This window comes from Corvus kubaryi, unplaced genomic scaffold (assembly GCF_017639235.1).
Source record: "Corvus kubaryi isolate FWS band 111438036 unplaced genomic scaffold, C.kubaryi_AGA036_p1.0 37236, whole genome shotgun sequence".
Classification (NCBI taxonomy): domain Eukaryota; kingdom Metazoa; phylum Chordata; class Aves; order Passeriformes; family Corvidae; genus Corvus; species Corvus kubaryi.
The window spans coordinates 961,142-987,744 of record NW_024581067.1 but is presented as its reverse complement, the minus strand read 5'-3'; the positions used below and the strand labels follow the sequence as shown (position 1 = coordinate 987,744).

The window sequence follows — 26,603 nt, the reverse complement described above, 5'->3', positions numbered from 1 at the left end:
GAAAACACAGTGATCACTTAAATAGTAGCTGTGACTAACCCATTTCCAGCAAAACAGGAGATTGGGTTTATTTGATCTGTTATCGGAGCACTCAAAATACAGAGGGGATAAACTCTGAAGAGATGGATGAGATTCCTGGTAGACTTCCAAATGACCATTCAATTGCACCTAATAAGGAAATGCACTAATTGCTTCCCCAGCAAATTTTGGAAAACGCTTTCATAGATAGGGGGGTTTTCTATAAATACTTTCAGGTAGCCATAGAGACCTGTGAATTCCTCAAAGTAGATCTTAATCTGGTATTTCTCTCTAGAACTACATACATATCATATTGGGTGCCTCAAATATTTTGGTTTTTTTTCTTGTGGTGCATATATCTGGGAAATTTACTGAAGCTACTTTAAAGATATATTTGTGGTTATTTGTCCATCCTGTTTTCCTCTCTACTCTCCCCCATACATCCACAATGTAAACACGGGAAGAAGAATCATATTTTTCAGCTTTGTTATGTTTTCATTTATTTAGTATTCGACTTGTAACAACTTTTTTTTTGCCACACAGCATAGGATTTTCCTTGCACTAGAAATTCCCTTTCTTGAATGTGGAGTGTGAATGAATGGTGGGGGAAGGTGGTTGTAACCTGCCTTCTATCAGAGGATATATTTCCAAATTTGCCCAAACTGGTACATGGAGTAGCTCAGTATTTCAGGTATTTTGAATGTAATACTTAACACTACTAATGTTAATTGTCAAATACTTTCCTGTTTCTTTGTAAGGTATTATATCTTGGAACTATATTAGCTTTTTCCACAATATCATCATTTTAGCATCTTTTGTTTGACTAAAACACATAAGCTTTCATCTTTACAGTATTTTAAACCCAAGAGTCTCTAATATCTAACTGTTAAGGTATATTGCATTTTGTGCCAAAGCAGTTTATTCTATTTTTATTATTTTTGGTCTTCAAGATTACCTAGTCTATCATACATGAAGAACTCCTCTGTAGTAGCAACTTTAGGAATCAAACCTTTACGGTGCATCCATAGTAAATGTTATTGTAAAAATCCTTTGAGGTTGTTCCCAGGACAGATCCATTACTGACTACTGATTCTATTAATGACTTCCCCCCAAACCACTGGTCCAAATTTCAGAGGCTAGAGACATGTTAGAGCAAATAACAGATATTTTTGCCCTGTTTCTACATTTGTTGATATCTGGTAGCAATTACTGTTGCAGACAGGATATTTGGTGAGATGAAACCCCAGCCAGAATAAATTTTTTATATTAAAAAATCAAGTTTTAAAACCATGCTGTACTTACTCTGTTGGCAGTTCCTTCCCATAAATTCACCTGGACATTCACAGGAATAGTTGGCAACAAGATCTGTACAGATTCCACCATTCTTGCAGGGTTCAGCTTCACATTCATTCACATCTGCAGGAAGCACACAAGATGATGCCAGGATTAGCAGAGAAATAGTAAAAGCAATAAACACACGTTTAAAAGAACGGATTAAAAAAAAAGAGAGAAAATTTTTATTATGTCCCATCATACAATATAATTTAAAGATTTGCTCAAGGATTTCCACTGTAAATTCCAGAGGATATGAGGGCCAAAAGTCACAGTTTGGCCTTAAAAAAAATCAAACTGGAGTAGTTCTGATGTAGGAATCAGTAGTGATCTTTGCAACTTCAAGAAATGTAGCAACTTCTTTATCAACAGATGCCAGTAAAGGATGTGTCTCAGTTCATCTTAATTCATTAAACATCTAATTGACAAGGTTGTTTAACCATCTAAAAATTCCCTTCCTGTGCATGAGTTAGTGGGAAAATTGAAACTAATAACTCAGTCTAGAAGCCAGCAAATTTCATTAAATTCAAAACACAGAAAAGGTGGGTAATTTCACTTGAGTTCCTCTTTTCCAGTGCACTTTGTCAAATGCTGCAAGAATAAGCCTCCCCTGTGTTTTTCAATGTAGTAGCCTTGAAGTGTGATACCAGATTCCTTTTCTCAAATGTGATGCAGAATTTTTCAGCCACCATTAAATAGGCAGAGGGAGGGCAATCATGCACCAAAATTAAAATTCTCAGTCTCCACATTTATATTTATTCTGCATGGAGTAGAGATGTTGAACGGAATTTGTATGTTGCTGTCCAAAAGGGCTGCACCTCTGCAGTCAAACATTTTAAACAGAGTAGAGAATGTGGTAAACATGGTAGATGACATGGTAGATAATATGGGAAATCACCAGTAGGCAAAATGCCCTGGGAATTGATGTCATGCTTCTTGCTGTTGTGTTGAATCTGCTTCTGTCCCCAAAATGCAAATGGTTTTTCTGTGCCGGCATACACAAACTAAAGAAAATGCTACAAAAATGTCTAAATCTTATGCAAGATGCCTTTGTGCAGGAGAAGCAAAATTCATTTCTGTCAACAAAGTTGCTTGATAGTTGATAGTTTGCTATGTAACTTTTATACTTTCAACTTGATTTTTTTTTAGTACCGGGAATCTCTGTTCAAATATTCAGTGTTTTAATACAGTGAATAGGATAATCTTCCCATTGTTGTGAGCAGAAATGCAGAGACAGACTTCCAGCTAAATATGAAGGCCAGTTTCAATTGTTTGAACCAGGAAAATTTTGGATTTTTATATTAAAATTAATGATGGCAATGGATCTCTGAGCTTCTTTTTAACCCCTCATGTTTTATTATATCTTGCTTATAAAGATATCACATACTGGAATAATAAAACTTTAGAGTAAGCTGAATTTTTTCTATTAAAGATGAAGAAGAGGAGTAACAGCTTAGAGTGCAAGAAATAAAACCTGCCAAGGGAAATGACCAAAGAACAGACCTGTTCAGTTTGAAATTAAATTCTTTATATGTATTTATAAAATTTAACAAGATTCTTCAGCTCCCTATTTGCCTTTCTAAGCAAAGCCCATTAACCTTACATTTTTATCAGGTTATTCATCATTTTAATACAGGCCAACACATTTGTGGGGGGGGGAAAAAATCAAGGTCACTGCGAACTAAAAAACATTAAGTGAACATATGAACTATCCCTCACTTTGGTGAGATGCAGGTGGTAATTTATCCTCTTAAAAGCTTTTCTGTGTAAAGTCAATATCTTCTGAAGATTTTTTTTTTCCTAATTTGCCATTCCTGTTGTAATATGTGGGAGAAAATGCACAGCTTTCCAGAATATTTCATATTGTCTGTGTGGTGACAGAGAAAATAAACTGAGCTTGAAGCACCACACCATTTTAAAGCAATCCTCGTATTCCATCCCCATGGAGCAATCAGCAATGATCAGAGCAGAAGGATGGAAGCTGTTAATTATTATCCTTGTTACTTGGCTCCTACAATGATTTTTCCCAGTAATTTCAGAACCTTGAGTCCCATCAGTTCAAACAAATATGTCATATTTTGTGAATGAGGAAAGATTGTTCATTGCATCAGGTCTGACATGTTTAGTTGAAAAGAAAATCAACTAAACTGCATTAAAGAATAAAGAACATTCTTTAGCATGTGTTAAATAATAATTTCTACAAAATTATGTGTTTTCCAGTTATTATTTCATTTGATTGAAAGTGCAGATGCAGAATATTTAATTAAGGGTGGTCTCTATGAATTGTGGTGAGATTATGTTCAAATTTCCGGATATGCCAATTCTGATACCACACTTTACACCAGCTGGTGTGTTCCTTCCTTCTGAAAAACAAACTTTGTTATATATCATGACAAGAAGTAAACTTCACTAGAAATTTGAAAATGCCAGAGTTTCTTGAGTAGTTGCTCCTAAAGGCAATAAAGCCTCATACAGAAAACCCTCCATCTGTTATCAGATTCTATTTCTTCACTGACAACAAAACATATCTACATAAGAGGGATAGAGGGGTTTATTTTAATGTAAATTAATAATGCACAGTAAAATCACTGCAGGTTGCTCATGATTTTTTCAAGCAAGGTTAGGTCTTAGCTTTGAGGCAGATTCTTATGCTTTGCTCCAAATAAAATACAGAGAACTAGGTGCTGCCAGAGAAATCAGAGTTCCTCACAGAAGGACTCCGTAAAACTGATAAACCCTGAGTGAAAAGGACTCATCAAAAGGCAGAGGGAAAGTCTGGGTTTCTAGATAGTGTCCACGTTAGATAAAAAGCCAACAAACAATAAAGAAAATGAAATAAGAAAACCTAGAGGAACTACAAAGCCCAAAACCCAACAAACAAAAAAAAGTAAATAAGAACACAAAAAAACCCAGCCCAACACAAACCAAACAAAAACCACACATGAAACCACCCCAAAAACCCTAATCCAAAAAACCCCAAATGACCACCCCCATGCCCAGCCTCCCAAGACTTCTCTACTGAAGAGGAATTCGGAAATTTAAGGTGATGCAGGGAACAGGGAAACTGACCATTTTCTGAAAATAGATTGTTCCTTGAATGAAATAGCTTGAAGGGCTGAGAGAGTTGATTAGGAAGTAAAGGCTATGCTAAGGTTTCTTTTCATGCTGCAGATGATTAAATTTAAACTTCCTATCTCCTAAGATCAATCCATAACCAGGAAGCTATTAAGCACACTTCTGTTTGAAGCACAGTCATGGTGCAGCCTGGAACAAAACTACACTGCCAGAAACTAGGAAAGTAATAGAGAACTTGTCTTTGTCACATAGTGACTTGGAGAATCATCAAGGGGCAGATTTCTGTGCTTTTGACTTCCTTTGATGGATTTTTTATATATATATACACACAATTCTCTAAGTATTTAATAAAACGTGAATAAAAACTATTACTTGCAAGTGTAATATAGTTAAAAATACCTAGCCCTCATTTTGGGTTTTACCTGTTAAATATAGTCACATGCATTTTCCTGAAAAATCACCCCCCCATGAAATGGGTATTTAAATTATATAGCTATTTTAATAAAAAAAATTAACTCTTACTTAAAGCCATTTGAGTCCCTCAGCAAGCTGCTTGCTATAAACCTGGCTTTATCTGGAGAAGGGACCAATAAACTCAATTTAACTGCATATTTTTTTGCCAACACATCCTGTGCTTTGGCTGTGAGTTCATACCAGTGTCTTGTTCCTGTCCCCTTCCTGCTTGTTCTTTACACAGCCCAAATTCCTGGTTCCTGCCACCTGAACCCTTGTTTCTGGTCCAGAACTGCCTTTTGCCATGCAGGCTTCCTGAGGCTCCCTCCTGCCGACCAGAACATTCTTCCCTCATCCTTTGGTTTTGTCCTTGTTTTGGCTTCTGGATCACGCTCAGTCTGCTCATCTCAGCTCCAAGCCATGCTTTAAATCAGTCTTCTATCGTGATAAAGTGGTTGGCCCATCACAGACACAGCATTTATGTTCAAAAGTCTTCACTGGAAGTCAGCATGGCCTTTATTGGGAGAATTGATTAAACATAATCCAGTTATGCTTTACTAATATTGCAAATATATATTTTCCCTATAATAAAGTCAATTTAGGATACAATTTAGTACAATTTAGGAACAAAAAATCACCTAGCTGTAACCTCTGTTTCATAACTGGCTTCTGTGAAGACCCACAGCCATACACTGGATAAAGATCAATTCACAGTTTGAGTAACTTGACACTCCCTCCTGTGCCCCATATTTCAATATTTTGAAATACTTCCCTACCTGCTCCTACTTCAAAATAAAAGTTGTAGGTAACTGACAATGTGTTCAAATATCTTTACATTTGGAAACTGGTATGGCATAATGTGAGCAAACAGGTAATATGGAATAATTATCTTTGAGGTTTAGTCTAAGCTGTTCTTGTAGTTGCTTGGTGGTTCTTGATAGGTTTTTAAAATGCATTCTAGGTATTTTTTCTTTATTGTGTATTGATCCTGAATTATTAAATCCACAAAAAAGTACTGTATCAGCAAGATCACACAAAAAAATGTATGATCTGTCTTGCAGAGTTGTGTAATATCCTGTTGGTGTTTAAGCTTGAGCTTTCAGATAGTCAGATTTTCATTATTAATTTCCTAATGTCATGAAACTCAGATTACATACTCTTCTATTATTCGCACCAACTTGCACAAATATTTTTATGGAACACTAAATGGCAAAGATCCATGGAACAGAATAAAATTATACTCATTTTGTTTGGTAAATAATCTGATTCATGAGAAACTAAAATTTAATAAAATTATTTTAACAGTGAGCTACTATAACAATGATATGATAAAATCTGAAGGATTACAGCAATTCACTTATAGAAAAACACATCTTCTTTAAGAGTAAGACATTTTTGTTAAAATATTTACCAAAAAAAAAAAACCAAAAAAAACCAAATCAAAACATTCTTCCTCATATTCATATGGTTTATAAAAACAAGCCTAAACTGTAAAGTTCTCCTAATTATGTTAACTTGTAGGTTTGTGGTTTTTTTCCTAAAAAGCTAATAAATAAGTAAATAAATGTGTTTAAACAGAATGAAAAAGAATCAGAAAAAGCACAGGTGGATCACCTTCAGTTTTTGACTAAAAGAGAAAATATAAATAATTAACATGATAATTTATTTTAATAATCTTAATTAGATGCTTAGGAAAGTCTCTAATGTGTTTCTGAAAATATGTTTGTCTGTAATTTATGTAAAAAAAAAAATAAGCTGTAACTTCAGTTATAACTGATCCTTGATTTAATTAGGATTATACAAAAGCAAGCACAAGCACATGACTGCCTCAACCCTGGTGTGAAACATTTAAAAAGAACTGGGGCAGACTCCCATGAAATACAGGAATTTAGTACAGGTTATTAAATCTGAACTGGATGTATTCACGTTCAACACAGGACAGGCATCAGAGGTTTTTTCAGAGAATTCAGAGGTTTGATTGCTTTTTCAAAGCCAGTTTCCTGACCACAGAAGGCTCTAAAAACACTCTGCCAAAAAAACCTGCAGGAAACTTCAAGTGTTATGTCATGCTGAAGGGATTCACTGTTGAGATATCCTTATTATCTGATCTTCAAAATGAGAAGAAAACAGCTTTACACTCGAGACAAAAAAAGAACAAACCTCTTGCTCCCCACCTTTAGAGGCTAAACATTGTATAACCCCTGCTCTCATAATCTCACATAAAGTTTTCTCCCCCTGTGAGTATTTGGTACAAGATACTGTGGTAAATGTTCTCCAGGACTATCCATCACAGATCTGCCTGTTAGAATTCTTCCTGACACTTTCAGTACAAATATTTTATATGAAATTATCCTCCAGCCCTGGGCCCAGCTCAGGAAGGAGCTGGAGCTGCTGCAGCCAGGCCAGGGCAGGCACCAGGATGAGCAGAGGGATGGAGCAGCTCTGCTGGGAGGAAAGGCTGCCAGAGCTGGGCTTGTTCAGCCTGCAGAGGAGAAGCTCTGGGCTGACCTCACTGGGGCCTTGCAGGGCCTGAAGGAACTGCAGGAAACCTGGAGAGAGACAATTGCCAAGGGCTGGAGGGACAGGACACAGGGAATGGCTTCCCAGTGCCAGAAGACAGGGCTGGATGGGAGATTGGGCAGGAATTGTTCCCTGGGAGGGTGGGCAGGCCCTGGCACAGGGTGCCCAGAGCAGCTGGGGCTGCCCCTGCATCCCTGGAGTGTCCAAGGCCAGGCTGGACATTGGGGCTTGAAACCACCTGGGATATGGAAGTTGTCCCTGCCCATGGCAGGGGGTGATGCTGGATGGGCTTTAAGGTCCCTTCCAACCCAAACCCTTCTGTGGCTCTTTTGGAAGACAAGAAGTCAGGTAAGAGAGTTACTAAGATTGTGTTCTAAACTCAAAAGAAGCCTTCTAAACAAGTAAGCCATGGAAATAAAAATAATATGTGGACATAAGTCAGAGGTTTCTGACTGATTATGCATGAATGTTTGAGACCCCCTGGTAACCAGTAATACACTTTAACCACTATACACATAACTAAAACAATTTTGGGGCAAAATTAAGTTGTTCCTGTCAAAAATTCCTGCAGAAACTACATCTTAAGTATTCTTACACTCTTTTTCCAAAGCAATTTTATCTCCTCCTAGGCTTCTTTAGAAATTCTAGTTTACACATTTTTCAGTATACTTCTGTAATTAGCCTTCTTGAAACCTAAAAAAAGGAAAATATTTCATGCTACCTGGTAACAATCCAGTGTTGTTTCCCATCCTATTGGTGCTAATATGTCTAGGTCAACTTGTTTTAAGAAAAATTGGAACATACAGCATGATTCTCTTCACTATGATTTGTAAAAAATCCAGGCTCTGAGAAACTGAAAAGTAAAAACTATTTTTAAGTTTTATTTTAATTGATACCTTCCTAAATTTGGTGTGGTAAGTAAAATCTTTGATTTGGACAAAGCAGCATTTTTTTATGACTAATTTCTTTCTCCACCAGTTAATTTGTGATCTTTTCCACCTAGAATTTACACATCTGTTCAATATTCTAGTTATAGATATTCAGTTATAGTATCAGTGAAAAGAGTAGTGGCATGTATTTATAAATCCAGTTTAAAATAGATTTAGTTATCTATAGCATTTTCCTACCTATCTTTGTGTTCTATAGTGGAACTTCCTCTCTGCTGCCCTCACTTAAAGAAAAAATTAAAACTAAAGTTTTGAAGTGGCTATTTCCATACAGTAGTAAGTGTAACCACATGTTTCAGAATGCTAGGATTAAATGTAGAATGCTAGAAAAGTAATTATTAAAAAAAAAGGCAAAACAAAAAAAGACACGATTTAGTATTTTGCAGAACACTTTTTCACTTTAAATTTCTGCTTCAAAGGATTTCAAATAAGATAGGGGTCTACAAGAATCTTTGCCACAATAGTTATATATCTCATGGTGTTCACAAGATCCTTTTTTTAGTATTTTAGATACTTTTTCACCCTTATTTAATTTTTGAAAACTCTCATAAAATAGATCATGCAGTGAAATTATACTCCTCATAGGTACCTACTCTCTGCTTTGCAAAATACTTACCTTTTCCTTATAGCCACTGAAAAGTTATTACAATGTTCTCTGTGGAGTCATACTTCCAACACTGGACTAGTCAGTATTTTCTGATCTTCTATTTACCTGTTTAAATGCCTATTTAATGGCTTTTCATCTGATGTAATTTTAATCTAATGTGATATTTCAATAGCCTAGACAGGATGTTCCTTATTAGTTTTAAAGGAGTTGTTACTTTAAAAGTTTTAATATGTATCGAAGCAGATTTTTCATTTTTAATTACTTTTAATGAATACTGGCATGAAAATCTTTGTCCCATTAAGTAACTTACCATTTAATTTTGCACTGTAGAAGTACATCTTCGGGGCAACTATTCCTAGCGTTACCAATGAACCTTATTAAAATAATTGGCTATTTATATAATAAGCATTTGACAAATCATTTCAACTGTAGTTGAGGAAAAAAAAATCTTATTAAAAAGTGAATCAGCTGGTGAATCATTTTTCATTACAAGCAATGCTCCAAAAATCTCAGCTTCAGGGGTAACTTATGCAGCACTGGACCAAATGGATGATTTGCTAAAAGAGTGTAGGTGGGCACGTGCCAACAAGTTGAATTATTTTTGCAATGAGTTTGAACCCAAATCGGTAAGTTAGCATTATTTTCCTTCATACCTCCCGAAATAACTGTGTCACTTCAAAATGCAGTTGTTTATGCATTTCAGAATGGAGTGAGGGTAGCGTTACGTTGTTTTTACATGAGCATGGCTATGGCACAGGTTTTTAAAAATGTCATTAGACAAACAAGTCCTGGAAGATAAAATGATGGATGCTCTAAACTGACAAAGCCACGGGATTGTATTTTTTTCACGTGTCTTAATTTGATATACACAGGGTGAAGTGTATTAATTTATGGCCAATCTATAGAAATCTCATTTAAACAATTAAAATAAGTTGTCCTAGGGACTTGCATAAATGCATATATATGTGCTACATAGAGGTAATTTCTACTCTCTGCTGATAATTTTCAAATTCAGACTCTTAGTTGCTCATAAATATTTGCATGTTTTACTGCTAATGGATCTTCTTTTATTTAACGACCAACTGCAAGTTGGTCAATGTCACCAAGGAAGGAAAAACTTATCACCAATTCTTCCTGTCGAACTGTGGTAATTTCCTTGTCTCCCATGCAAAGGTGACAAGGAAGATCACATCTGCCTTCCCACAAAATATCCACTAGTTCCACCACATCACCAAGGACTGTCTGGTTCAGAAAGAAAAATATTTATTGCCATGGCTTTTGTCTCCACCTTCCTGACAGTTCTACTGTCTCAGGGTATCTGCACCCTGGTTGGTCTTCCTGACTCACAGAGGGTGTTATGCCCTGCACTAAGAACATCTCTTAGAACTGGAGCTGGTATTTATGGCAGCTGACCCAGGCAATGCCACCTTTGCTTGATGATCACATCAAATCAGACCTATCCAAACAGGCTGCATTTTCCACAACCATGTCTAGCAGCTAAGGACTTGTCTTCCAGTCTATACACAAAATCTGTACCATAACATAGGGGTGTGGGTGCTAAAATTCCTGTAAAATTCTGTCCTTTTGCTGAGAAATGGGAGGAGGTTCTCTCTCCGTTAAGAGTACTGACATAATGAAATCAGAAGTAAACATTTTAAACTCCTAATTTTAGGTTTGGGCAAAGGCTCTTTCACCTTACACTCCCTTCCTAATTTTGGTGTATGTCTTCTGCAGCATTATTGCGAAGTTACCTTAAATATTAAATGACAAAGGAAATAGGATGAGAAGGGAGCAGATTAATTTCTCTCTAACAATGCTGGTATGGAAAAGAATGTTGCTTTTAAGTAAGCTGTAAAAACTACATGAGAGTAATGACTGTATGCATAAACAGCCCTGCTAGGATCCTGAAAGGATCACACACAATACATTTTCAGAGCCACATGCCACCCTACTGACTTGTGAGGTGGGCAAAATGAGATCTGACAAGATTACAAGGCTTACCTATTATTTGTAGGTAAATAAGAATTTAAATACTCTTTTATGTTGTAATGCATACACATCTGGACCAGGGAACATCAATTCACTGCTGATGTTTTGTTGTAGCTTGGCAATTCCTGAATGTAATTCCTGAACTGAATTTATTGGCAATGCAGACATTTATGGAACCCCAGAATCCCAGAATGGTTTGCGTTAGAAGTCATCATCTAATTCCAAACCCCTGCCATGGGCAGGTACACCTTCCACTATCCCAGGTTCCTCCAAGCCCTGTCCAACCTGGCCTTGAACTTCCAGGAAGGGGGCATCCACAATTAATGCCATTCGTGTGTCTCTCAATGTTCCTGTCTCCTCACTTCCCTAGGACGTAGTACTGGCCCCAGTCCATGACCTGATCCCCCTGAAAATCCCTTATTGCAATTAGTCTGTGCAATTTCAGACAATCCTAGTGAGCTGATTCAAACAGAACTCTGATGGGGATAAATTTTCAGTGAAGATGGGCATCACTGTTTTTGGCAGAATCACACCATGACACCAGAGGACTAAGCAAATTTCAAACCAAAGCATGACTGACAGGAAGCCACGTGCATCCTATGGCATCAGTCATTTAGCAAAAGAGAAGGAAAATAAATCAGATTCTACTAATAGTTTTCAATGTATTTTGAGAAAAACGTTGGTACAGACAGGTTATGTCTGCATAGCATGGTCTTACAGAATTGTAGGTGCAGATTGAAACCATTAGGTCTGAAGACACATCTGCACATCCCTACGCAGGTCTCAGGGATGTTTTGTCTGTTGGGTGGACTGAATTTCCATTTACCCATTGGAATGGTTTAGGACAATTCCTAGTATGTCAAATCCTAGGTATTTTAGACTGCTGGACTATTTTCTTTTGGATTATTTTAATCTCAAAGGGATCCAGCTCTTGTGCTCTCAGCCTACTGTCACACAAAGCAAAGTGTGGTAAGTAGAGATGATCAAGAGATTTTCTTTAAAAATACACTCCTGACTCAAACTAAAATGCTCAGCTGGATGACCTACAGAAATAATTGTATGTTATTTAAGACAGTAGAATAAATGCAAACTACATGAATATCCGGGGTATTCATATGTGACAGCACCGTGGGTTTTGCTTGAGATATTTTATGAATACGAAGGGATTAATTTGTAATGCAGACTGGTTTCTGCCATTAGACCATTTTATCATCATACTGAGCTTCAAGCACAAGTACTGATTTTTCAAGTTTTGCTTACACAGGTAATGAGTCTGATGCAGTATCCTTCTCTCCTTCTGTTCAATGCTTGCTCTCAAAAGTGTATCCACATGAAAAAATACTGCTTATAACTTCAAAAGAGTAGCTAGACTACTGAATGCACTCCTGCACCTTCCTTCTAAGAGGTGCTTTGGTTTCTTCAAACTTCTCATTGGGCCTGTAGCATAAAAGCAAGCCCTAATGTCTAATTTTGTTTTCCTTCTTTCATTTTTCAGAAAAATTTCCATGCAAATTGTTCAATTTCCAAACAATAAAGCCACACACAAAACTTTCAGCTGGTTCGATGAGCGATATCTGTGTTTTATATATTAATAGGGAACTGCACTGCCATGTGCCAGCATGAGTTCCTAACACAAACACAATATTTTAATTCTGCCTCCCTGACACACCTACACATACAGATGGCTGAGCACAGTATTTCATACAGGAGCAGAACAATAAAATCAAGAAAAATATCTGAATTACCAAACTTACCCTCTTTTATTTTTTTCCTAACAGCTGCTTCCTACATGGGTGGATCAGACCACACCCCTGTGTGACAAAATTCTAAGTGATAAGTGCTGTTTCATTAAACCGTCAGATTTCATTTCAAGATTTCGTTTATCTCCATTATCTTCCTCACAGGAATGTGCTGGTGCATCTGTAAGAAACCTGACGGTGCAACAAAGACTGAAAACAGTTCTTTTAAGACTTCAGGTGGCTGTGTTCATCTTCAACCATCACAGTTGCTGAGAGTGACTTATAAGTTGCTGTGTTTACCAAAATGGGCACAAAAAGTGAAAAAAAAGAAAGCAAAATAGATGCTTTGTCCAGCCAAAGTTTTCATGTGTTCTTCCTTTAAAAAATACATCTCTCTACTGTGGTTCTTCAACTCTTCTCTTCCCTGGGACTCAGTGCACCCTCAGACATTTCATTTTAATATTTTTGTTATAAAAAGAGTAATGTATGATGTAGACATACAATGGGATAACTACTCTTGAATTTAGAGTGAACTCCTTTCATTCAGTACTTTTTATTATTAATTAAAATATAAAGAGAAACTTGTTTAAAACATCGCCATATGTTGTCTTTATAATGTAGAACATGAACAAATGTAATCTTTTTTGCAATCAAGCAGCAATTCCTGCATTTTTGGAACACTTATTTCTTTCCACTTTAAGAAAAAACCAAAAAAAAAACCCAAAACCAAAACCAAACTAATCCTTATGAAAGACACTAATTAGGGGAAGACAGATTTACCCGCCTACAAAAAAAGTTTATAATGGCTATTGACAACCTAAGTGACTTTTACACCACAGAAACACACATCTTCTTAAAAGCACCATTCATTATGCAGTTCAGTCAGTGCAGAGGTTGGAAGGAACCCAACCCCTCTGTTCAATATTGCCATAAAACCCCAAAGCAATCAGGAAGATCTATTTCTTCCCACTATGACACCTTATGAAAGAAACTTAGCTGTCACCAAGGGCTGCTTAAGAAAAGCCTCAGCTCCATACCCAATTCTCGTTAAAACAGGGGAAAAAAAAATCAGAAGGAAACTTTACCACAAAATGCTGCATGAAGAATCTAGAAAGTGTTGTAAGGATCTTCTGACAAATAAACCTTACCGCTTCTCTTTAGGATAGGTCACTGTTGCAGTAAAATACACCACTGAGCAAAGGAGGTTTTGAGAAGGCCACTGAGAAACGATTTAGAAGTACAAGAAAAACCATCACATTGCACAGAAAAGGCAACAATTTTAACTGGTTGCACAGGAAAAGTAAGAGGGCACATAACAAATGTCTGCAAATAACAAGTGGTGTGCAGAAGGCATTCAAAATCTGCTTTTCTTCCAGACAAAGAATGAAACATTTAAAGATGCTGAAAGAGAGCAGGTTTGCAATTGAAAAGGGGATTTTTTCTTTTTCAATATACAGTGAAATACAGCCAATGCTGTGTATGAGGAAATTGTAAAGATCGGTAATTCAACAAGGAAAAAAAAAGCTATTCAAAGTGCGTATGAATAAAAAGAATAAACAATGCTATATGAGCAAATTCTAAGAAGAGTGAAACAAAATTGGTGGGGATATTGTACTTCCTGCCTGGGACCTTAAGGCAATCTCTGGTTTTTACTGAATCAAATAAAATCTTCAAGTAGGGGGCAAGCCTCAGCTCAGTCACCAACTGCTTTAACCAATTTATTTGGACTTCAAGGAAAACAACATCCTTCCAATTGCCCCAAAATTTGTGCCACTGTTGTCCAACCTCACCATGCATTTGTTGTAAGATGATCCATCAGCAAAACTTCCCCTGTTTTCACCTGACAAACCCATAATTTGTCACCTCATTAGAGCATTTCCTTTTTCCAGGAAGTTCCCACACACGTTTCCTCGGACTTCTGTGAATGGGGCAAACCCACCATGTGCTCCCACACCTGTTGGTTCTGCCATTTCCTTCAGCCCACTCTTATTTTGGGAACATTTTACTGACTTTTCTTCCAGTAGCCTTCAGTGGCTGTTTGCTTTTATATCCTTTACTGGTGATCTCTCTTAGATGTCTTTCAAATTACCCACTTTCTTCCACATTTTAATTAAGTTAAAGTCTAGAAGTTTCAAAAATGAACAAGGATACATCCTTCCTCTTTCCTTTCTTATCTAAGCCACTGATCAAACACAGGAATAGTTTTCAGACTTCAGCTCCACAATGCTTGGAGATACAAGGATATACTTACACATGCAACTGGCTACTGTATTACACAGTTTATTGCTACATCATTAAATATCTTGTTGGTAGTATAATTTGTTAAAACTACTCACAGAGCTAATTTTGGTGAAAATTAACTCCCTCTCCCCCTCCAACCTTAACCTGGTTTAAGTTTAGAACACCCCAAACAGATATTTTTCTCCAAAGGAGAAACCATAGTTTACGTGCGTCATGGAGAGCAAGGGGTGAAAATCTGGTGTAATACAACTGCATGCACAGTGTTACATTAAATTTACCCACTTGGCTCTTGGTATGGCTGGCTTGGAGCAACCTGCATTTGTGCAAGGAAACAATGTGTTTCAGTCTTCAAAACGAAGCAGCTGCATGAAAACCATCTGTGGGAAATGGTTTCTGGAGTGCCCTACCACTAACAAGAGTACATTCATTGTAACACACAAGATCCAGGTTACATTCCGTACCCTCCTTGCAATAATTTCTTCCTGGTAGCTGGAGAAGTCACTGTGATTCTGCACCTGGGATGGAGCAACCCTGGATGTACGGACAGGCTGGGGAATAAGAGGCTGGGAAGGGATGTCCTGGGGATCCTGGTCAGTGACAAATTGGACATGAGCCAGCAGAGCCCTGGAGCCAGGAGGGACATCCCTGTCCTGGGGGCACCAGGCCCAGCATGGCCGGCCAGGCCAGGGAGGGATCGTCCTGCTCTGCTCTGGGCTGGGGAGGCCTCACCTGGAACATTGTGTGCAACTCTGGGCATCCCAGTGTAAAAAAGATATTAAACTGTTAGAGAGGGTCCAAAGGAGGGCAATGAGGATGGTGAATGGTGTGGAGGGGCTGCGTGAGGAGCAGCTGAGGGCCCTTGGTGTGTTCAGCTGGAGAGGAGGAGACTGAGGGGAGACTCATCACAGCTACAGCTTCCTCATGAGGGGAAGAGGAAGGGCAGCTCTGATCTGTGACAGGGACAGGACCCAGGGAGCGGCTGGAGATGGACCAGGGCAGGCTCAGGCTGGAAAGCAGGGAAAAGGGTGGGTGCTGACACTGCCCAGGCTCCCCAGGGAATGGTCCCGGCCCCGAGGCTGCCAGAGCTCCAGGAGCGTTGGGACAGCGCTGCCAGGGATGCCCAGGGTGGGGTTGTTGGGGTGTCTGTGCAGGGCCAGGGGTTGGACTTGATAATTCTTGTGGGTGCCTTCCAGCTCAGGAGATTCCATGATTCTACACCAGAACTTGCTGGTAGAGATTATGCATCACGGCATCTGGCCAGCAACGTGTGGCCACTGGCCTTCCCAGCTGTGGCACCACAGGTAAAAGCCACCGACCCATGGATAGCTGGGATGATGCCTCAAGGTACAATGGTAATCTGCTCTGCCACAGGGCCTCCTCACTTGTGCAGTTTCCCAACACATTTTTGTAGCAGATGTGAATATCACAGGCCATCCACAACATGGAGGAAGAAAGCAGAGAACTCAGTAAAACCCTGGGAAAGGCTTGCTTAAGTTATTAAATGTGTTTGATTAATAACCTTTATTCTTGGAGTGCAAGGATTTCAGTTATGTCTGGAAGAGTTAACGATCCTCAGAATATAAACCCACATGCAAATCAAACCCTTAAATCTGAACCTTTTATTGCTTCAAACTTGAATTTTCCTGGTTGGATCTCTGTCATTTCAGCTAGTTGAGTGGCAGCCAGTAATATATATTGTGACTAATGCCTCAATTTCCTACTTTTTCTGGTAGGCAGTCTCTACCTGATAATCACAAGAATGCATACTGTATATGTCTCTCAAAGTTCTGGATATTTTTCTTTTTCTTTCTTTTTTTTCTTTCTCTGTTTCTTTATTTCTTTTATTCTTTTTGTGAAAAAGCTTTCCATTTCAGTTTTTGGGGTATTTCCACCTATTTTGACTTGTTCTAGGCTGTTTTAATATAGAATCACAGACCAGCTTGGGTTTTAAGGGACTTTAAAGATCATCTAGTTCCAACCCCAGTTGCGGGGGACTTCTCCAGCTCTCATGCAGCCCCTTCAGGCACAGGAAAGGGCTCTGATGTCTCCCTGGAGCCTTCTCTTCTCCAGGTGAACACCCCCAGCCCTCCCAGCATGGCTCCAGGAGGGCTCCTGAGATGAACCTTCATTCCAATCAGGTAAATAAATGCCTCTTAAATAATGGAGGAATATTTAAAGAATAAATTGTCCATGGGTTTCAACACAAAACCTGTGCAGGTCTCTACCTGAGACAGACCTTCCTGGTTTTGGTTACTTTATGAGCTTTGAAATGGGACATTGTTTCCTTTTTCTGCCTCTAGGTAATCAGAATCTTTTCAGACAACCACAGCCAATTAACATCAGCTTTGCAATAAACAGAGAATATACAGTCAGTAAAATTGCTAATGATCTCTTTTATGGTTTACATATTAATTATTTACATGGGTAAATGGTCAACAAATCTCAGAAATACTGACAGGGTGTTTGTTGATGTGAATGATAAAATACCAGCTTTGAGAATGTATCTTGACTGCAAAATCAATCACCTGGATTAATTGATTTGGCAACAGAATATTAGACATGAAAGAAATCCAAGATAAAAAGCCTTTTGCAAGAGTACCATAACCTGATTTTTGGAATTCCTGACAACGTAGAAGAAGAGATGTGCCTTGCAGTGAGGTCACTTTAATTAATCTCTTTATGATAAATTCGACAGACTTCTTACTTGATTTACAGTGAGTTCAGAATTGAATTGCTAAAATTCATGAAGCAGAGGAATTTGTATCAAAGGAACGCTGTGAATTGAGCTCAGGTCATATTGTATAAGAGTGTTAAAATAACTCCTCCACTGAAAGTCCCACAGTTCTCCCTGACTGCAGATAGCTCCATGGCTGCCTCTCACAGCTCCTATCCCCAGAGACCCTCTGAACACCTGGATAGGGTATCTGATTTATCATCCCATCTTAAATCAGATTATCTGAAAAGGACTGAATTTCATTCTCCCCCAAAGAGTAACTGTTCACACAAGTTTGTCTCCTCTCAAATCACTTCCACTGCCTTCTGGGGTTGTGGTCTCCCTTAGTGAGTCTGGGCCAGCTGTGTGAGACATTTACCTTGTTCTGAAGTTGATAGAAACCCACTTTGCTGATTTTCAGGATCATTAGCTAACAGCTAACATACCTCAATATTTTTAAAAGGACGCTGTGGACCCAGCAAAAAACTCTGATGAATCACTCCGCGATGCACCAGCTGTATGTTCTTTGCTCATTAATTAGGTGACAAAAGATGGTATTTCACAGGCAGCTCGTGCTCAGCAACGTGTTTTGCTTGATGAAAACCTGTGCTATTTTTTATTTCTTTAACAAAGGTCACCTTCTTGATATTTGATGGAAGAAGGGTTGTGTGCCACGTGACTGGTTCCGTGATGGAGCATCCCTGAGTCCATGTGAGGGTATTTTCACATGAGCTCACCCATGTGGCTGGACATCAACCACTCATCTCCATGCTTCCAGTGGAGGAGGTGGATGTATATCTTCACAGGATTAAGTCAGTGGAACTGCCCATGTTACCTACGCAATTAGCTGAGAGTGTGACCAAAGTTAATGAAATTTAATATCCTTATTCCAGGCTTTGGAGACAATTTCTGTGGAGTATTTGAGGGACATTACAGACATGAAGTTGTTAGCTGAACTGGACTGTACTGGTCCCTGACACTTCAAATTACAGACAAGTATCTAAATGGAGCAATTAATTCAGGTAGGCTGGATTCAGTGCTTATTCACTCTGATCTGAATGACTGAACTAATTTTTACGTGTGAGTGGAACTGTATTCTTGACTCTTTACTTGAGTTTTTTACCTTCTAAGTAACAACTGGCTTCCAAATTCATCAACAGTGTACGATTTTAAGAACCATGCTACCCTTGGTTTGAGAACCATTCGTGCACGAAATAGAGAGCCCGAAATTTCTCTCGTGAGCTTCTCCTCAGGCAAGCACTTGTTTTAAATGACCTTTGAGTGTGAAAAAACCTAGCTGCTATTTAAGTGTCAGACAATACAGATTATATTCATAGGTTAGCACATAACCTGCTCAGTCACCAGCAGATGAATATCCCTCACTAATTGGTTTTGAGTGCTGGTGGGGTGGTGTGAGAAGCAGAAAAGCTCCTGACTCTGTGTGCGCACTACCCAGCAGTAACTAAAACATTCCTGAATTATCAATGATGGTTCCAGCACAAATTCAAAACATAGGCTCACACCAGCTGCTGTGAAGACATGTAACTCTGCTCTAGCCAAATCCAGCACATCCAAAATTTCTTTTCCCATAGGGTTAATTGTCAGTTCTCTAACTACACACTCTAAGACAAGGATACCGACTCGCTGTTCCCAATATGACCTGAAAATAGGAAACACTCTCCAAATAAATGATGGCTAGAAATAGATCTAGAAACTGTATTTTAAACGGGGTTTAAAATACATCTGTAAATCTGTATTTAAATGTATTTAAAATACATTTTTGTGTCTGATGTAAGTCTGGAGGTTCTGCCCTTGAACTCAGATGCTGTGATTCAAAACATTTCTTCATTATTTATAATTACATAGGTAAAGAAAGATTTAGAAGATATACTTATTCACAAATTTCAGTTATTCTTTCCCTTTTTCTAGCCTTAATCAAAGCAAACCCACAAACACCACTGAGATAAGAAGACATCCCCACTATTTCAAATATGTTTCTGCATTAAATCCATGCAAAATGTGTTTATCTTGTCCTTGCCATGGTCTAAAACATGCGTAGCAAATTATGCCCTGTTGTGTCCAGTAGGTTGGTAGTCAGGTCATTTTCTGAAGGCAACAGCAGCAGCGTTCAGTGGTATTAGCTTGCTCATAATATAAAGGCCAAAGTCTGATATACTTCAGAAAACCAGATCCGATATTAATCCTCAACAGTTCAGGCAATAAAGAGGCTCCTATCTATAAATACAATAAAATTTACCATGTGGAACTTACTGTGCTGGCAGTGAATCCCATTAAATCCCTGTGGACATTTACAAACATATCCTATGAATGTGTCGCCTCGGTACGCTTCACTAATTTCACACATCCCACCATTATGACATGGATTAGGGAGGCAGGGTCCTGAGAGAAGGGGAAAAAAAAAGACAGAGAGAAGTATGTACACATCCACAATAACAGCCATAATAATGTCAGTCATTTATAAGCATTCATTAAAGAAATAAAATGCCTCACACAAGCCTTTATATTCCACTAACTCAGTAAAATACACCCTTCACTTACTTCAGATAACTTGCCAGCATGGATTTTTATGAACAAGAAAAAATACGAAGCATGTCACTACTCATTAATCACAGCATTATTTTTTAATGTGAGAGAAGACAGCAGACAGTGAAGCAAAATCTTTCTCTCCTGTTAAAGATAACAGGCATTCTAGCTTTTGCACCACTGAAGAAATAGGTATTAATCAAACATGCCTATCATGCACAGAGTGGCATGTACAATGTCCCTGAATGATCACTACATGTCAAGTTAGCAGGCTGAGGAGATCCTTGCTATGGCTCCAGGTGACTTTCTGAAATGTGAGTATCTGGGCCAGCAGTTAGCAGCTACCAAGCCATTGCTTTTCCTCTCTGTGCCTCTGTAGCATATCCACTTCAAGATGGTTTCAAAAAACTCTTCTGACTGAATTTTCCTTTTCCCCAACACACCACATGCTAGGATACATAAAATTTCAGCATGGAGATCTGTAAGGATTGTCGTTACTAAAACTTTAAATACCTCTAAATAACAAAATCATTTGACCTGAGGTCTAGAGTTTACTCATTTAACAGCACTGTAAAAGAGCTACTTACATTTTATCATGTTACTAATACTACCCACAATATGACTGCTACCAGAAGAAAACGTCATTTTGATGATTTTTTTCCCAATCTCATTTTAAAGAAATCGCAGACATTGTTTAGAAAGCCCCCATATGCAAGTTTGTCTGTGAAAAGATTTGTAAATTCAATGTAATGCATGTTATTTGCAACCTTTGCTATGTACCCAGAAAAGTGATGATTGCTGCTTGTTGAAATGCAGTGTCATAATCATTCACTCACTTAAAATTGCATTTGGAAAAAAAACCCAAAACAAACAAAAGAGAAAATAAATCTACAGCACAATTTACTGATAATCAGGACTCATAATTTCAGAATCACAGAATCCCTGAGGTGGGAAAAGACTGCCAAGGCCATCAGGTCCAAGCTGTGCCCGATGCCCACTTTGTCCCCAGCTCAGGACACTGAGTGCCACCTCCAGCCCTGCCTCGGACACCTCCAGGGATGGGCACTCCAAAGCTCCCTGGGCAGCCCCTGCCAAGGCCTGAGCACCCTTTCCATGGGGAAATTCCTGCTGCTGTCCACCCTGAGCCTGCCCTGGCCCAGCCTGAGGCCGTTCCCTCTCCTCCTGTCCCTGTTCCCTGCCAGCAGAGCCCGACCCCCCCCGGCTGCCCCCTCCTGTCAGGGACTTGTGCAGAGCCACAAGGTCCCCCCTGAGCCTCCTTTGCTCCAGGCTGAGCCCCTTTCCCAGCTCCCTCAGCCGCTCCTGGGGCTCCAGCCCCTCCCCAGCTCCGTTCCCTGCCCTGGACACTCCAGTCCCTCAAGGTCTCTCTTGACATGAGGGGCCCAGAGCTGCCCCAGGATCTGAGGTGGTCCCTCAGCAGTGCCCAGCACAGGGACGGTCACTGCCCTGCTCCTGCTGCCACGCCATGGCTGGGACAGCCCCGTGGCCATTGGCCTCTTGGCCCCTGGGCACCCCTGGGCTGTGTCCAGCTGCTGTCACCAGCACCCCCAGAGCCTTTCCCAGCTTTCCAGCCCCTCTGCCCCAGCCTGGAGCTGCAGGGGGTTGGTGTGACCTGACAAGTCACCTCGTTGGACCAAAAAATGAATGAATTGAATGATTTAGACTTAAAAGAGCCACAAGTTTAGTGTGTCTGAGCGTCTGCCTGTTCAAGTTCTCAATTAGAAGCCCAGGTTTGACACATTCTCACAGCAGCACCATTCATCCAGACGTCACATTAGTGCAAACCCCACTCTCCCAGCAAATATTAATTTGCAGAGCATAAAAATTAACTGAATGATGAGGATGTCAGAACACATTCCCCAGTTATTATTGCCCATGTGGCTATTGCAATTTGAGAAGCCACGCAGGTGCACATTTCTATTACTACTTTTATCATCAGCCTGTTCCAAGACAGAGCCCTGCAGAGGCTTTGCTTGTGTACATCATTAAACATGGGGTATGTCTCACTGAACCAAAAAAACAATGGACATGAATGTACTGCAGATTATTCCAAACGGAATTAGTAGCAAAAAATGGGCAAAACTCGTGAAGAGGAAAACAAGGAGAATGGCTGCTGCATATTTTGCCTTTTCCCATCTGCATTCTGTATTACACTTTAAAAGTGAAGGTACACTACATTCTTAATTCTAGGAACACTTGTGTCTTTCAAGTATTCCTGCTTCTGTCCATCGTATTTCTCCTTCATAATAATTTGGGAAGAAATATGTCTAATAATTTGCACTTTTAGCTGCCCAATAAATATGAACTGTGTACTTCTTTCCAAGCCTCTCTTTCCAACACAGTGCTGCAGTTTGGGGAGTACCTGCAGGCAGCCTCATATGTTAATTGTTTCTGTGCAAGCAGATCTCTAATCTTCCAAGAACAATAAATCTTTTAATAATTACTTTCTCATTTTGCTTTCTGCTTTCTCAATATGGTTTGTTAAGCACGCGTTCGGCCTGCTTTCATCGATTTTCTTTCTATTTTGCATTTTCTCAGACCAGTCCAAACTGCAAAGGCTTAAAAGGTCATCTGAGGTGCATAGTGATAAATATACTGGTGCATGACAGTATTTCTAACTAATGTTTTTCTTCCATGAAGCCTTTTTTCTGAAAAAAAAAAAGCCCCATACCAACAGCATGAACATTTTTTTCCTGATTCTGGTTGTCGTGGACAAAAAATATCACTATTTTCAATGTAAATATTGAGTATTTTGTTGCGGTATTTTTGTTTGCTTTTGCTGTTGTTCACAGAAACTGGGAGTTCAAAAAATGATTTTTAGAGCAACAAAACCTCCTCATTAATTACGCTGAAATTAAAAAATTACAATCACCAAGTTTTGACGAGTTAACATTTATTTATTGATAAAGACATGGGTTAGAGCAACCGTGCATTCTAAATGAATGAATGATTGAAAATTCATTTCAGTCTGTGTCACCCTACCACTGCTTCTCCTAATTCCACAAAGGATGAGACTTTGAATTCACACATCTTGAGGTTATTTAAATTGCATTAACATCCAAACATGTGATTCTTTTTAATTTATTTGTTTATCATGCATTTATTTATTTATTTTAACTGGGTCTACAGGACCCCTGATGCAATTTCTGCAGATTTGAGTGTCTTGAAGGATCTGGGGCCTAATCCTGCCATCATTCCACTGAAGCACCAAAAATGTAATGTGTAAGATCTGGGCACAGATGCCAGAGGATGAGAGGTCCCAACAAACTTCCATGGGGATGTGTAGGTTTTTAAACAACATGGTATGGAATTCTGGATAATTAATTCCATGACAGTCTGATTAATATGGCCTGTTACTCAGATCTATTGCAGCAAGTTCAAAAATATCCTTTTTTTTTACAAAAAAAAAAAAAAGGCAAAAACTAATAAAAAAACCCCAAAACAACCAACAAAAGAACAAAGCAAATATGTCAACTAATTTTCAAAAACAGTGGACTTCAGGGATTGTTTTTTTTTTTTCAGATCAATAGTGCTGTAATATTTTTACAGGTAATCTTTAAGTGGCTTCCAACACAAAGAAAACAACAACATTTGATCAATATTAATGAGCAGAGGAATTCAATGGTATGGTTTCCAGGCATTTTTATCCATGTTCATATAAAATAATGTCAGGAAGATTAATTGTGCACTCAAAGTAATAGATCTATTCACTTTGCTGCTCTTTTGAGTCCTTCTTTGTTCAGTTCCAGGGGTATTAGCCAACATAATAAGTGCAGTCCAAAATACATCATTCTGTTATTCAACGGAAATCCCATGTTGTTTTTGAAAAAAATATTGAAAGTTAACTTAAAGCATAGCAGGTTTTAAATTTTAGATGTTCTTACTAAAACCTCTGAGACTTTATAGATGTATGAATCAAACAAATGCATCCTCAGCAGAGCTGCAAAGGGGCTCAAGGCAGAACCATGTTATCTGTTTTCTTCTTTGACAAGTAGAGTCAACGAAAGTTTCATAATAAAATTTTGTGTCATGCAATACTGCAGTAGAAAAATGCATATTTGAGTAAAACTGTCAGTTCATCTATAGCAGAGAAAGCCAGGAAAGCAAGGAAAACAGTTCAGTGGCAGCCTCTAATAAACAGCATAAGCATTTATTTTGCCAGATATAAAATCTGCTGATGCTTTGGTGGGAAAGACATTCAAAATTACAGGAGATGTCATTAAACAAGAAATCAGCATTAGCCCATCTTCCTGATTCAGTTGGATTCCCCAAACTCAGAAGTTTGCTAAAACAGAAAGGTGACCAAAAATCAAATCCCACCTTTTTTTACTAGGTCAAGATTAAGAGACAAATATAAAAAATGTAAGGAGAAAATAAAGAAAAAAAAGTATACTCCAGTGGAGTGAAACATGCAAAATAACCCATTTTTTTACAAGTAAAATTAAGGAAAATGAAATAAAAACATTAAGACTTTTGATGGCATCAATCCATTTTCTCTATATGTAGAAATAATATGACTTTAATGAAGAATACTAAATTAGATATTGACCTTGATATACATCAAGGCGAAAATACAAAGCTAATTGCTTCATTTATTCTGTGGAGTGTTACTGAAGTAGGATTAATAGATAATATTATTCTGATGATATAATAAGCTGCAAATCCCATTAAAAAAATATTGGGAGCTATCATCAAACTAATAAAAAGTATCAAATAATTTTGCTTTTCATTTTAAAGAAAAGTACTCTCCAGCTGCTTGCGTTGGTGGCATCAGCTTTTCTTATGTTCCTCTTGGCTTTACAAGAATGTCAAATAAGGTTTTTCCCCCTCTGATAATTTGAAATTTTCATCAGAGGTGTCTCACACAGTTTTAACAGCAGTAATTTGAATTTTTCCTCTGTGTTCGGATCATACATGATACTTTAGGTGCTTCCTCTGCCAAAGCAAAGTCTTCAAAAAAAGCTGTGACAGAGCTCACTTAGCAGGAGCTCCTGTTTTTTGAAATTAGTAGGTGCAAAGGAAGACAGTGTCAAAACCAAGTTATTTGAACTTTATGGGAAGGCAAGAATCAGCCTCCTTGCTGCAGGAGGTAGCAGAATGGCACAAGCTGCCCATGGTCAGGAGGTTAAGGATTATCACACTGAATTAGGCTCAGTGTCCAGGTAATCCAACACTCCACTGCCTCTGCTCAGCAGTTCCTGCAACCTGAGGACAAAGATGAACCATCCTGCCATGGAAATAAACAAAAATCTGCACCAGATATTTTGCCAATATTTGTGATGGGCCTATTTTCCGAGTCTTTGTATTTGACATGATTTTCTAACTGACATATTTGTTTTCTTCACATAGCTAAAAATTATACCACCATTATAAGCACAGATGATAGACCACCTTTTTTCCAGAAGTATACTGACCTTTTTCTTCCCTCATCACCCTTTTAAAAACTCAAAATAGATTTTTGAAAGGTCTGCCCCTTCAAATGTGAGATTGCAGAATTCACACTTCAGCAGACACAAATCCAAAGTATAACCTAATCCTATTCAAAGGAGACCACTTTCCACAGAGACACACAGACGAGCATTCAAATTCATCAGGAATGTCCCTACAGGTTCTGACAGAAAACTGCTTTATTGAACAAAAAGGTCAGGAAAATAACAAAAGCTTTTGAGGGTCTCTGATCTTCCTCACATTTACTACTTTGGCTGTTAATTTAATATTATTGTGAAGACTTTACCCGGCACAGAGGCTGGTTTTGAATGCCCCCAGCTGCCTGCCTTGCAGTGCACAGTTTTGGGGACATTTGAGGAGCACGTTCCTAGCAGATGTGCTCTTGACCTTCTGAAGGCACTGCAATCATGAAAATGTCTTCTAGACAACATGCTCATTCTGCCACTAAAGCATGAAGCATCAGCAGTAAAGAACTAATGTTTTGTAGTTCAGTATTTGCTCACTCTTACTCAAAAACTCTTTTTTTTTTTGGTCACTTAAAAGTAATTCTGTAATAAAGCAAAATAAAGTTAAAATATACACAAACATCTACACATTTTAGGGCCCAACTCCAGTTATACCGGTGCATCATGAAAAATTGATAATCATCAGTTAATGATGATGATGATCATGATAAACTTGATGTATTTTGAACTAACTCTTCCTTCAAATCTTCTGAAGTGTAACAAGAAATTCTTTCTTTCCCAGCATGCTCAAATATTTTTAAAATAAAGAGAAAAGGAAATAAACCAAACCTCAACAGCTCCCTCCTACCCGTCAAAAAATTCCTTTTTGAATTTGCTACTGCTGCTTCTATTTCAGTTAGGATACAAATATACCTTGCATCAAAAAATACGTATTGACCTACACCTTGCTTTTTGTTTGGTTATTTTAAGTTGAAAATAGGCTCTGCAGAACAT

General features: G+C 38.5%; 1 protein-coding gene across 2 annotated transcripts in view; it reads right to left on the bottom strand.

Moving 5' to 3' along the window:
- Nucleotides 1-26,603, bottom strand: part of EDIL3 (EGF like repeats and discoidin domains 3) — a 234,104-nt gene that overhangs the window by 96,874 nt on the left and 110,627 nt on the right. For both annotated transcript variants that reach the window (XM_042023048.1, XM_042023047.1), the window contains 2 exons: nucleotides 19,906-20,034; nucleotides 1,321-1,434 (listed from right to left, as the gene is read on the bottom strand). In XM_042023048.1, the coding sequence (XP_041878982.1) occupies nucleotides 1,321-1,434; nucleotides 19,906-20,034 (243 nt within the window). The remainder of the gene's footprint in view (nucleotides 1-1,320; nucleotides 1,435-19,905; nucleotides 20,035-26,603) is intronic.